The following is a 13,550-nucleotide window of genomic DNA, read 5'->3' as shown; positions in this document are numbered from 1 at the left end:
AAGGAGGCTATTGAGATGGTCTAGTTACCTGTTTTCCACCCTGGTCCTATTCCAGAAATTATGGACAGTGGAGCAAATAGAATCAGTTGCCAGGAATTTGAATTTTCTGCCTGTTCTGTAGACTTTGAACAGTGTCTATCCTAAGTCATTTGGGTCTTCAGGCCATCAAACAGGTATGTGTGGCATTCGTGAGGGTATAATTTTTGCCTTATATTCCCCACATGAGTTGTTCCAGGACTGTTCTACCTGTGATGAACCAAAGTGGATGGTGGCTTTTTAACATCAGATGAGGATTACCGTACTGTTACTGTAGATCACCAAACTGCTATGTTTCTTCCTGTTATTCCCAAGTAATGCTGCCATTATCTTCCCTCTATGCACTAAGGTTGGACTTCCCTGGTGGCCCAGATGGTAACAAGTCCACCTGCAATGCAGAAGACCCAGGTTTGATTCCTAGGTCAGGAAGATCTCTTGGAGAAGGAAATGGCAACCCACTGCAGTGTTCTTACCTGGAGAATTCCATAGACAGAGGAGCCTGGTGGGCTCCCATGGGGTTGCAAAGAGTGGGACATGACTGAGGGACTAACACTTTGACTTTCGTGCACTGAGATATTACCATACTGGTTCACCCAAAAATGCACCATTAGGCCCCACATGTGCTAAGTCACTTCAGTCGTGTCCAACTCTTTGCGCCCCTATGGGCCATAGCCTGCCAGGCTCCTCTGTCCATGGGATTCTCCGGGCAAGCATACTAGAGTAGGTTCTGGTATCTCTGCGATCTCCAGGGGATCTTTGCAACCCAGGGATAGAACCCACATCTCTTCGGTCTCCTCTTGCAGGCAGATTCTTTACCATTGAGCTACTGGGGAAGCCTTTGAGATCTCACATTTTCCAGTTGAAAGAGCTGGCCAGCTTCCATTTGATGAGCACACACTGGCTGTATGCCTGTCACTCTGCATAAACTGTCTGCCTCCTCATAGCACTGCAGTTGTAGCTTCCCCATTTTGCAGATACGGAAACTGAGATACATGGAAAGTAAGTGCGTTGACCCAACCAATGAAACACTTAAGTGGTGCAGGCAGACTTTAAACCCAATTCAGCCACCCTGAAGCCGACACTCACTTCAGTCTAGCCATACCACTTCCCTAGGAGAAAAGTCATACGTGATCTATTTTGGTGACATTTCCATTGGAAAGAAATTAAAATAAATGTCACTGCTCAGAGGGCAATGCTTGGTGTCTGGAAAAGTCTGGCTGCCTTTGTTCTTAAGCTCTAGATCACTGAGGGTGGCTCAACACTCATTTTCTGGAATTATTTTCAGACTCTTGCTTGGGCTTTTGCCAAGAAGGGAAGAGACTGATCAGTGCCAGCCAGCAAGGCTTTCAGGACAACCGTGGTGACAGCAGAAGCAATATCACGTAGAAGTCAGCTACCTTAATCCTGTGTCACCCTGGACTCTGGGCACTAGAATGCCCTGTGGGAGGCGGTCGAGCATTAAATCAGTTAACAAATATTTTTAGAGCAGGAACTGAGCTAAGCCCTGAAGATATAGCAGGAAACAAGACAGACATGCACCTGTCCTCTAGAATCTTTGTTGCTGTTCAGTCACTAAGTCGTGTCTGACTCTTTGCGACCCCATGGACTGCAGCACACCAGGCTTCCCTGTCCTTCACCATCTCCTGGAGCTTGCTGAAACTCATGTTTGAGAAGGGACGACACAGAATGAGATGGCTGGATGGCATCACCGACTCGATGGACATGAGTCTGAGTAAACTCTGGGAGTTGGTGATGGACAGGGCAGCCTGGCGTGCTGCGATTCATGGAGTCACAAAGAGTCGGACACGACTGAGCGACTGAACTGAACTAGCTGTTTTTTAAAGGACTTCTGAAAGGGTGTTTTTTCCCTTAAGTCTTCTAGCTTGTTTTTCACGGTGTACAGTTTATTTATCTCTATCTTCTATCAAACCACTTTACTGAATTCTTTTATTAATTTTAAAAGTCTTTCACTTGATTCTCTTCAATATATTAGGTCACAGTCATATTATCTACAAATGATGATAAATTGCTTTCCTCTCTAAAATGTATATCTCTTCTGTTTGGTGTCTTATTGCATTGGCCAAAATTACCCCATTTTAGATACAAGTCCTAGAGGTGAAATGATTTGCTCGGCATGTCAGACAGAGCTAGTGAGTGGTAAAGCTAGAACTAAAACCTCCACCTTGGTTTTTTAGTGCAATAAAGGTCACTAAAGCATGGCCATCTATCTAAATATCAGCTAACTGGCCCCATATCTATCCAGTTGCTTTTTGCTCAAGGAAGGTTGACATTTGTGGTGCTTATAGTTGTTTCTTTAAATGACTTAACCTCCTAGATGCATACACGTGCGCGCACACACACACACAGCAGGCATAATGATGATAAATGATGCCGAGAAAAATTAAGCAGGGAAGTTTAATAAGGCATAATGTGGTTGGGGTTGCTATTTTAATTTTTACATTTATTTATATTTATTTATTTGACTGTGCCAAGTCTTAGTTGCAGCACATGAACTCTTCAGTTGTGGCATGTGGGTTCTAGCTCCCAGACCAAGGATAGAACCCAGGCTCCCTGCACTGGGAATATAGAGTCTTAGCCACTGGACCATCTGGGAAGTCCCAGGGTTGCTATTTTAAATACAGTGATCATGTATGATTTCACTGGCAGAAGTGAAGAAGCAAACCTTCAAAGGGTTGCATATATCTGAGGGAAGAGCATTTCAGGCATCAAGGGTAGCAAATCAAAGGCTTTGAGATGAGAACATGCCTAGAGGGTGTTCAAGGAATAGCAAAGACATCTCATAACAGGGCCTTGGAGACATTATAAAGATATTGCCTTTTCCTCTAAGTAAGGCTTCCCTGGTGGCTCAGATGGTAAAGAATCCACCTGCAATGCACGAGACCTGGGTTTGATTCCTGGGTCAGGAAGATCCCTTGGAAAAGGGAATGGCTACCCACTCCAGTCTTCTTGCCTGGAGAATTCCATGGATAGAGGAGCCTGGGTGGCTACAGTTCATGGGGTTGCAAAGAGCTGGATGCAACCAAGGCACTAGCACTCCCTCAAGGTGAGTGAGCCTTTGAGCACAGGAGTGTCATGACCTGGTCATGTTTTTAAAGGGTCACTGCAGCCAGTATTTTGAGATTGCTGGAGGCAAGATTAGAATCAGGAAGACCAGCTGGGAAGCTATGGCAGTAGATCATAGTCCATAGTAGATCCAGTCAAGAGATCATGGGGGCTTGGTAGGGTCATAACTTGGAGATGATGGAAGGGGTAAAATTCTAGATATATATTGCAGTGAGAACCATGGTAGTTACTTATGTGTCGTATTGCAAATGAGAGAGGGCTGATGATTAACAGAAAATACGTGAGGGCCAGGTCTTCTGCATTTTGATGTGAAATATTTCTCCACCCCAGTAAGTGCATGCTCAGTTAAATCTAGTTATACTTTTAAATATTAGAGAAGAATATATGGCATGACACTCTGGCCATCATCAGAAAGCTGTCTGGTTTCTTATTTTCAGATTTCTTTTGGTTTCATTTGTTAATAATTAAAATTTAATGTGAACTCTTCAGTTGAATTGATATGGACCCTTTACACAACATGATGGGCTGGCCAAATTAAGTTTTTTCTTTACCTCTTATAGAAAAACCTGAATGAACTTTTTGGCCAACCCAGTATTAGGTCCTCTAAATTTCTACTCAAAATCCACTTTTGTTAAATTTATTAAGGGCAATTCAGTCACAGGAGATGTTTTCCAAATGGAAAACCAGGCAAATCTTTGTGGTCTAGTTTGATAACACTGTAATAATAATGCATGCAGCAGTTCAGTTGGCTTCAGTCAACTTTTATAAACAGCACTTTACTCTTAGAAAGAACTCTGCAGACACACTGTCTCTTTTAAGCCTCACCACCATCCTGTAAGCACCCTTCTTCTCAGAATCCTTCCCTGACCAAGTTCCTCCTTCTGTCCTCCCCTTACTGAATTGTACTAAACAGTTAATATGTCTCCCCATCTCAGTCCTGAGCTCCTAGTGCCCAGGGGCCATGTTGTATTCAAATTTTGACCTGCCTCGCTATAGTCACGCAATAAATATCTGATGCATAAATGAATAAATACATGAAAGACAGAGTGGGCAGTAGATCACACAGATGTCAGAAGCCAGGGAAAGATGCACACACACATATACTCTGACACCAAAAATGTATTCCTTTCCCCATTTCTTTGCCTTCTCTGATGGCTGTTGTGACTAAGTGAATCATGAACAAAAACATATTCCCAGAGTCTTGAAGTAAAGGTTGGCTAACTAAGACACGTCCTTGTAAATTTCAGTTTCATAGTTCCGAGTGACCTTAATGTGGGGAATGTAATTGGAAAGCTAGATTCTGTGGGGATTACAAAGCTCATGCTTGTTTCTTAGCCCATCTTGTACAATAACAGCAAAGGTTTATCATTGCATTTTTGTGTTAAAATGTGTGCATAGTTGAATGCTAAAGCACAGACTCTTTTGAAGGTAGAAAGAATATCCAAGATTATTCAGTCCATTTCCCTCATTTCTTTAACAGCTTTATTGAGGTATAATTTTCATAGCATAAAATTCATTCATTTTTAAGTGTACAATTCAATAATATTCAGTAAATTTGTAGGGTTGTACAGCTATCACCACAGTCTCATTTTAGGACATTTTTATCATACCGTAAAATACCCTGTACCCAAGTGCAGTTGATTCCTGCTCACACCTCCAGTCCCAGGCAAATACTAATCTGAGTAATGTCTCTATGAATTCGCATTTTCTTGACATTTCATATGAATAGAATCACATAATATAGTCCTTTTCATCTGGCTTCTCTCATTTAGCATAACGTTTTTGACCTTCAGCCATATTGTAGGGTATATCAGTAAATTGTTTCTTTTATTGTTGAATAATATTTCATTACATGAATATATCATATATTATTTATTTGTTAATTGATTAGATTGTTTTAATTTTGGGCTATTATGAATAATGCTATTAATATTTGCATATAAGTTTTTATATACACACACTTAGATTGATATCTAGAAATGGAACAGCTTGGTGAATGGAAGCTCTATGTTTACCTTTTTAAGGAACTTCTCAACTGCTTGCCTTAGTGACTGCACCATTTGACTTTCCCATAGCAATGTATGAAAGTTCCAGTTTTCCAGTACCTTTGTCAACACTTGCAATTGTCTGCCTTTTTCCTGATAGCCATTCTGTTATGGTTAATTGTTGTTGTTTTTTCTTTTGTGTTTCTATTTTTTTTACTGTTTTTATTTTTATTGAAGTATAGCTGAGTTACAATATGATATTAGTTTTAGGTGTACAGCATAGTCAGTATTTTTACAGACTGTACTCCATTAAAAGTTATTGCAAGATAATAGCTATAATTCCCTGTGCAATACAGTTTATTTATAAAATATTAAACTGTATTGTTATATAAACAATATAACAGTTGTTTATAAAATAAACAATATTGTTTATATATAATATAAACTGTATTGTTTCTCTGTTTTACTCATAGTAGTTCGTATCTCTTAATCCCATAGCCATAATTTGCCACCCCCATCTCACCTCTCTCCTTTGGTAAGCACTAGTTTGTTTGCTGTGTGAATTTGTCTCAGTTTTGCGTGTATTGCATTTATTTGCATTACCTTCTCAGTTCAGTCTCTCAGTTGTGCCCTACTCTTTGTGACCCCATAGATGCAGCACACCAGGCTTCCCTGACCATCACCAACTCCCGGAACTCGCTCAAACTCATGTCCATTGAGTCAGAGATGCCATCCAACCATCTCATCCTCTGTCGTCCCTTTCTCCTCCTGCCTTCAATCTTTCCCAGCATCAGGGTCTTTTCCAGTGAGACAGCTCTTTGCATCAGGTGGCCAAAGTATTGGAGTTTCAACTTCAGCATCAGTCCTTCCAATGAATATTCAGGACTGGTTTCCTTTAGGATGGACTGGTTGGATCTCCTTGCAGTCCAAGGGACTCTCAAGAGTCTTCTCCAACACCACAGTTCAAAAGCATCAATTCTTCGGCCTTCAGCTTTCTTTATAGTCCAACTCTCACATCCATACATGACTACTGGAAAAACCATAGCCTTGACTAGACGGACCTTTGTCAGCAAAGTAATATTTCTGCTTTTTAGTATGCTGTTTAGGTTGGTCATAGCTTTTCTTCCAAGGAGCAATGTCTTTTAATTTCATGGCTGCAGTCACCATCTGCAGCGATTTTGGAGCCTCCAAAAATAGTCTCTCACTGTTACCATTGTTTCCCCATCTGTTTGCCATGAAGTGATGGGACTGGATGCCATGATCTTAGTTTTCTAACTGTTGAGTTTTAAGCCAGCTTTTTCACATTCCTTTTTCACTTTAATAGAGAGCTCTTTAGTTCCTCTTCACTTTCGGCCATAAGGGTGGTGACATCTGTGTATCCGAGGTTATTGATATTTCTCCCTGCAGTCTTGATTCCAGCTTGTGCTTCATCCAGTCTGGCATTTCTCATGATGTACTCTGCGTATACGTTAAACACAGTGACAATATACAGCCTTGACGTACTCCTGTCCCAATTTTGAACCAGTCTGTTGTTCCATGTCCGGTTCTAACTGTTGCTTCTTGAGCTGCATACAGATTTCTCAGGAGGCAGGTAAGGTGGTATGGTGTTCCCATCCCTTGAAGAATTTTCCACAGTCTGTTGTGATCCACACAGTCAAGGGCATTAGTGTAGTCCATGAATTAGAAGTAGATGTTTTCCTGGAATTCTCTTGCTTTTTCTATGGTCCAGTGGATGTTGGCAATTTATTCTCTGGTTCCTCTGTCTTTTCTAAATCCAGCTTGAACATCTGGGTTCTTGATTCATGTACTATTGAAGCCTACCCTTGGAAATTTTGAGCATTGCTTTGCTAGCATGTGAGATGGGTGCAATTGTGAGATACTTTGAACATTCTTTGGCATTGCCTTTCTTTGGGACTGGAATGAAAACTGACCTTTTTCAGTCCTGTGGCCACTGCTGTTTTCCAAATTTGCTGGCATATTGAGTGCAGCACTTTTACAGCATCGTCTTTTAGGATTTGAAATAGCTCAGCTGGAATTCCATCACCTCCATTAGCTTTGTTCATAGTGATAACTTCCTAAGGCCCACTTGACTTTGGATTCCAGGATGTCTGGCTCTCGGTGAGTAATCACACCATCATGATTATTGGGTCATTAAGATATTTTTTGTATAGTTCTTCTGTATATTCTTACCATCTCTTCTTAATATCTTCTGCTTCTGTTAGGTCCATACCATTTCTGTCCTTTATTATGCCCATCTTTGCTGAAATGTTCCCTTTGTATCTCTAATTTTCTTGAAGAAATCTCTAGTCTTCCCCAGTGTATTGTTTTCCTCTATTTGTTTGCATTGATCCCTGAGGAAGACTTTCTTACCTTTCCTTGCTATTCTTTGGAACTCTGAATTCAGATGGGTATAGCTTTCCTTTTCTCCTTTGCCTTTCACTTCTCTCTCTTTTTTTTTTTTTATCAGTTATTTGTAAGGCCTCCTCAGACAAAGATTTTGTGTTTTTCCATTTCTTTTTCTTGGGGATGGTTTTGATCCCTGTCTCCCGTACAATGTCACAAACTTCTGCCCATAGTTCATCAGGCATTCTGCCTATCAGATCTAATCCCTTGACTCTATTTGTCACTTCCACTGTATAATCATAAGGGATTTGATTTAGGTCATACTTGAATGGTGATTGCAGCCATGAAAATAAAAGATGCTTACTCCTTGGAAGGAAAGTTATGACCAACCTAGATAGCATATTAAAAAGCAGAGACATTACCTTGCCAACAAAAGTCTGTCTAGACAAGGCTATGGTTTTTCCAGTGGTCATGTATGGATGTGAGAGTTGGACTGTGAAGAAGACTGAGCACCAAAGAATTGATGCTTCTGAACTGCGGTGTTGGAGAAGACTCTTGAGAGTCCCTTGGACTGCAAGGAGATCCAACCTGTCCATCCTAAAGGAGATAAGTCCTGGGTGTTCATTGGAAGGACTGATGCTGAAGCTGAAACTCCAATACTTTGGCCACCTAATGCAAGGAGTTGACTCATTGGAAAAGACCCTGATGCTGGGAGGGATTGGGAGCAGGAGGAGAAGTATACAACAGAGGATGAGATGGTTGGATGGCATCACTGACTTGATGGACATGAGTTTGAGTAAACTCCGGGAGTTGGTGATGGACAGGGAGGCCTGGCGTGCTGTGATTCATGGGGTCGCAAGGAGTCGGACACGACTGAGCAACTCAGCTGAACTGAATGGTCTAGTGGTTGTCCCTACTTTCGTCAACTTAGGCCTGAATTTTGCAATAAAGAGTTCATGATCTGAGCTACAGTCAGCTCCCCATCTTGTTTCTGCTGATTGTATAGAGCATCTCCATCTTCAGCTGCAAATAATATAATCAGTGTGATTTTGGCATTGACCATCTGGTGATGTCCATGTGTAGAGTCATCGTCTCTTGTGTCGTTGGAAGAGGGTGTTTGCTTTGACCAGTGCATTCTCTTGGCAAAACTCTGTTAACCTTTGCCCTGCTTCATTTTGTACTCCAAGGCCACACTTGCCTGTTATTCCAGGTATCTAGGTATCTCTTGACTTCCTACTTTTGCATTCCAGTCTCCTATGATAAAAGGGACATCTTTTTTTTGGTGTTAGTTTTAGAAGGTCTGGTAGTCTTCATAGTACTGTTCAACTTCACCTTCTTCAGAATTAGTGGTTGGGGCATAGACTTGGATTAATCTGATATTACTGTAATATTGAATGGTTTGCTTTCTAGATTCCACAGAAAAATTTGGTTTCTTTTTTATATCTTCAGTTTTGGAAAATATTTGAGGCTAGTCTTCAGGTCACTTTCATTGATAGCTACTCTGTAAGTAGTAGTAATTTTGGCATACCCATGGGAGGAGCTTTAGCTCTGGGTCTTCCTGCTCCACCATCTTGGTCACAGCTCTTTAAATTGACCATTTTTTCCATGAGTTTATAAACCACTTGTATTTTACCTTTAGTGAAATGTCTAATCAAATATTTTGCCAACTTTCAATTTGAGTAATTTGTGTTTTTATTATTGACTATTAATGGATCATTATATATGTTGGAGGAGAGTAATCATACATAAAATTTGCAAATATTTCCTCTCAATGGGTAGCTTGTCTTTTCATTTGCTGAATAGCACCTTCTGAAACCAGTTTTTAAAAATCTGATGATATCAAATTGATCTTTCCCTCCCTCCATTTGCAGATCATACTTTTGGTGTTGTACTCACACACCCTTTCCATAATCCAAGGTCATGAAAATTTTCTCCTGTGTTTTGTGCTAGAGAATTTATAACTTTAGCTCTTACAGTTAGGGTTATTATGGGTTCTGTTCTTGTGTATAATGTGAACTTTTTTTAATGTTTATTTTTTGTGAACAAGGTTTTTTTTAAATTGAAGTATAGATAAGTTTTTATGTTGTGTTAATTACTGCTGTACAGAGAAATGTCTAATGTGAATTTAAGTTTAGATTCTTGCATGTGGATAGTCAGTTGACCTAGCATCATTTGCTTAAAAGATTATCCCTCTGTCATCAAATTGTCTTGAAATTTTTGTCAGAAATCAACTGACCATGGATGGATTCAGCCTCTGACTAGAAGCCTCTTCCCCGGGTAGAGAAAGGGCATCACAGGATATGTCTGTGATGGAGTCATGGTCTGAAAGGGTGTTGGTACCCCTCAGTGGTGAGTGGTCAGAGAAGCGTGAGTCATCATCTATCATATCAGTCTGAACAGCAGAAGAGGCATTAGGGTCCAGCGGCACAGTGCTCCAAAGCTTGCAGAGGTGCCTACAGGTTTTGCTCTTAAAGGCATCTAAGACAACTGTCCTTTGAGAGCTGGGGTTTTGGGTCTGGGACCAGAGTAGAGTTTTCTTGTCTCAGGAAACACTGAAACTAAAATGCAGAAGTTTCCGGGTAGCCTGGGTCTGAAAAGTCAAGGAAGGAGAGGGGTGCGGGTTGTCAGTCACATTAGAAAGAGGATGAATGATGGACATTGAAGGTGAGGGGATGAAAGGAGGTACAGATGAGCCTTGGCCTTATGCATTGAGATGATGCTACAGCCCAGGTTTCAGGTCCTGTAAGAAGAGACCCTTAGGAAAAATTATGAGGAAAATATGGTCATCAATGTCCGCCTTCTCATTGAGAGAAATGGAGAAGGTGTCACGGGAAGGGAAACGTGTGAGTAAATGTTGTGAGGTGAGCATAGAATAAGAAGAATATTTTATTCTCTCATACTCCCCAGGATTCTCTACTTAAAAACTAAAATCCTCTCTCTTTACAAACAATCCTGAATAGTTTATTCCAACCCTAGAGATATGATTGCGGGCGGTGTTCTCATTTAGGTGTGATTTAATCATCACCAGCATGCTGAAAAGAGCTTCAATAAATATGTTTTCAAGAGAATGATGATGAGAGTGAAGTTAGCACAGAAACACAAATAATGCCCACTCTCTTGCTTCTTTCTCCGACCTCTTCCTAAAGCATGTGTGTCAGGGGAAGGAAGGTTGCACAGTTCGTGTGACTGTTTCTTCCCTTCCTCCTCCTTAATCAGAGGTCCCAGATCTTTCAGAGAGCCTAGATTCCTGGCAGAAAGATTTATATGACAAAATAGTTTACAGCTTTCTGGCTGCAATTGCACATTTGCCTCTGAATGGACAAGCTGTAGACACAGTGGGCCTCAGGGAGCTGCTGGCTGTGCTCTGGCACATTAATCCCAATTGTATGGAAACCGTATGTTGACAACACAGTTTAACCCAAAAAAATACCCTTTGCTAGCCTTTGTGATTTCAGACGAGGCTGGGTGGGATGGAGCTGTACAATTTCAGCCGCCGAGTAAAACAAACACACAAAATGCTTGGAAGGCCCTCTGTTTGTTTTGTTGGCTTATGGAGTAGGAAGGAAGGTAGAGAAAAAGAAAAGATACTGAACTATGCATTGAGAGTCTGGATCTCTACTCTTGCTGCAGTTTGACACTCATGGGGCACTCTGCCTCGCAGCCTCAGCACCCTCATCTCTGGTCTGGCTGCTGAGTTTGGTTGAATTGACAAGTGAATCCTCAGTAATTAGATTGGTGGAGAGGAAGGGGCAGTGGGGTTACAGACTGACCCCTGGAGAGATGATTTGCTTCTCTCCATAGCCTACCCATTTGGCTTACTGTTGGTGTTTAATAAAGCCTTGGGCATCTCTCTTCACACATTAACAGCTTCTTACATCCTTCTAAGTTGAGGGAAATGTGTGCAATCACTAGACAGGAACCTAGAGGAATCACTTTCTCTTGAATTGGATTTCTACATTCCGTCAGATTGGGTTTCTGGCTTCTTTTCAATTTAGTTCAGTTTGGTCCACTTGAACAAGTATTCACTGATCAGCACACAGGTATCAGGCAATTTGCTGAGCAGTGTGTGGACAGAGAGAGAGTGAAGCAGAGACATCTAAGCCACAACTGCCACTGTCTTAAAGGTCACTGTCCAGCCAGAGAAACAGCAGATCCAAGCTCACGTTATTGCTGTCCCAGGCAGACAGCCATTAATCAGTGGTAGGAGAGTTGAGTAGGGGGGAAGACCTACTCGTTCACATTTGGAAGACCTAGACCTGCTGCATGGAGGAGACGAAAGACAGGCCTAGCTTTTAGAGAAAGGCTTCCACAAGCAGAAGTGGGTAGAATGAGAGGGCACTGCAGATGGAGGAAGCACCAGTTGGTGATGGCACGGGATAGGACCCAAAGGATGTTTGTGCAGTAGCAGGGGTTCTGGATAAGCTGCAATCAGGGGCCTACCGTAAGACTCTCTGAGAGGTAGTTTACAAACCAGACACAAAGTGCCCCCAAGTGCCAGGATGAGGAGTCTAGATTATATCGTTCAGATAGTGGAGAGTCTGTCAAAGTGCTTGAAGAGTGACAATGTTTATGTTTAGGGAGGTCAGTGGATTGACTGGTGAGTTGATCACATAAATTAGAGGCGAAGAGACCAGCTGAGTTCAGCTAAGAGACGGGGAAGTGCCCCACCTCTAAAATATATGGGAAGAGAACAAAGGGGAAGGGCAGGTGCAAATTGCTGATGTCACGTCAACAGAGCTTGCTGATTAGAGGAGCAGAGTGAAAACCAAGGAGGTAGGAAATGAGGATGAGCCCCCAGAATCAAGATCTGGCCAGTTGATGAACAGTGCTCCCCTCACTAAGGAAAGAAATGGAGGAGGCAGAGCATGCAGGTTTGTAGGGGTTGAAACCAAGTTGCATTTTGCATATCCTGCATATCCAGTGTGAACCGGCCCTTTGGAACATCTAAATGGAGATCTGTTTCTGCAAAGCGGCAGGTTTAGAAGTCTGAAACTCTGGAGGGAGGTTTCAGTCATAGAAGTGATGATGGTAAATAACAAGTTCATCCCCCCAGAGAGTTGCTGATCTGCCTCTCCTCTTTCCTATTCAGTGTTTATCAGCTGGTTGTCAAGGAAGAGCGGCTTCAGAAGTCACGGAGGGCAGCTGACATCATCGAGTGCTTTTCAGTGCCGGTGAGCTACAGGAACGCCTCCAGCCTTGATTCTCTGCACTACTTTGCTGCCGAACTGAAGCCTGCCAACCTGCCTGTCACCCAGCCATTTACAGTGGGTGACAACAAGACATACAATGGCTACTGGAACCCTCCTCTTTCTCCTCTGAAAAGCTACAGCATCTACTTCCAGGCCCTCAGCAAAGCAAACGGAGTAAGTATGGCCAAATGGAGGCCATTTCTTGCCTTGTTTTCCTATTCTTAGATGAGAAGGCAGCATCGCTTTAGAGAGAGGTTGGCATGTGAAGGCCCATGGACCAAAGCATCCAGATCAGCCTTTTGTTGGGTGGAGGGGGTTGTTTTTTTAATACAGTGATGCCTATTCATTTTCATAGTATATGGCTGCTCTGATGCTACAGCAGTACACTTGAGTAGTTGCAACAAAGATTCTTTGCCACCTAAAGTATTTACTCTGTGACCCTTTACAGAAAATATTCTCAGACCGCTGAATTAGAGGATAGAAAGGTGTTCCACTTGGGAAAATCATATTCAGATCTTGAGTCTTAATTTTCTCATCTATAACAGCATACCTATAAATGTGATTTCTACAAATGCCCTAAACATACCTATTTTAGTTAATCAGTGACTACTAACCACTTTCTCGTTACTGGTAGTCACATTAGAAAATGCTTTTCTCTCAAAGACAAGGTAACCTTTTCTGTGTCAGTTTTTATTTTCTGGTTTTTTTTTTTTTTTTTTTTTTTTTTTTGGTTAATAAGAGGTGTCAGTCATAACTCACAAGATCACAGGGCTGGAAAGGATCTGAAAGGTCATCTAGTATCTCCCTCCCTTCCCCTAGACGCAAGACAGTGCCTCAGTCAACATAACAATATCACAGTGAACAGATGTTAGTGTTTATCCCTTTTTAAAAAGAAAAAAGTGAAGTGTTGTTG

The 13,550-nt window shown here is 41.7% G+C and overlaps 1 protein-coding gene across 1 annotated transcript in view; it reads left to right on the top strand.

The window, feature by feature from the left end:
• PTPRT (protein tyrosine phosphatase receptor type T) overlaps nucleotides 1–13,550 on the top strand; it is a 1,090,723-nt gene that overhangs the window by 842,539 nt on the left and 234,634 nt on the right. Inside the window, exon 12 of the mRNA XM_065919188.1 lies at nucleotides 12,538–12,811. Within this exon, the coding sequence (XP_065775260.1) occupies nucleotides 12,538–12,811 (274 nt within the window). The remainder of the gene's footprint in view (nucleotides 1–12,537; nucleotides 12,812–13,550) is intronic.

Source organism: Muntiacus reevesi, chromosome 2, assembly GCF_963930625.1.
Source record: "Muntiacus reevesi chromosome 2, mMunRee1.1, whole genome shotgun sequence".
Lineage (NCBI taxonomy): Eukaryota > Metazoa > Chordata > Mammalia > Artiodactyla > Cervidae > Muntiacus > Muntiacus reevesi.
This window is presented reverse-complemented; position numbering and strand designations above follow the sequence as displayed.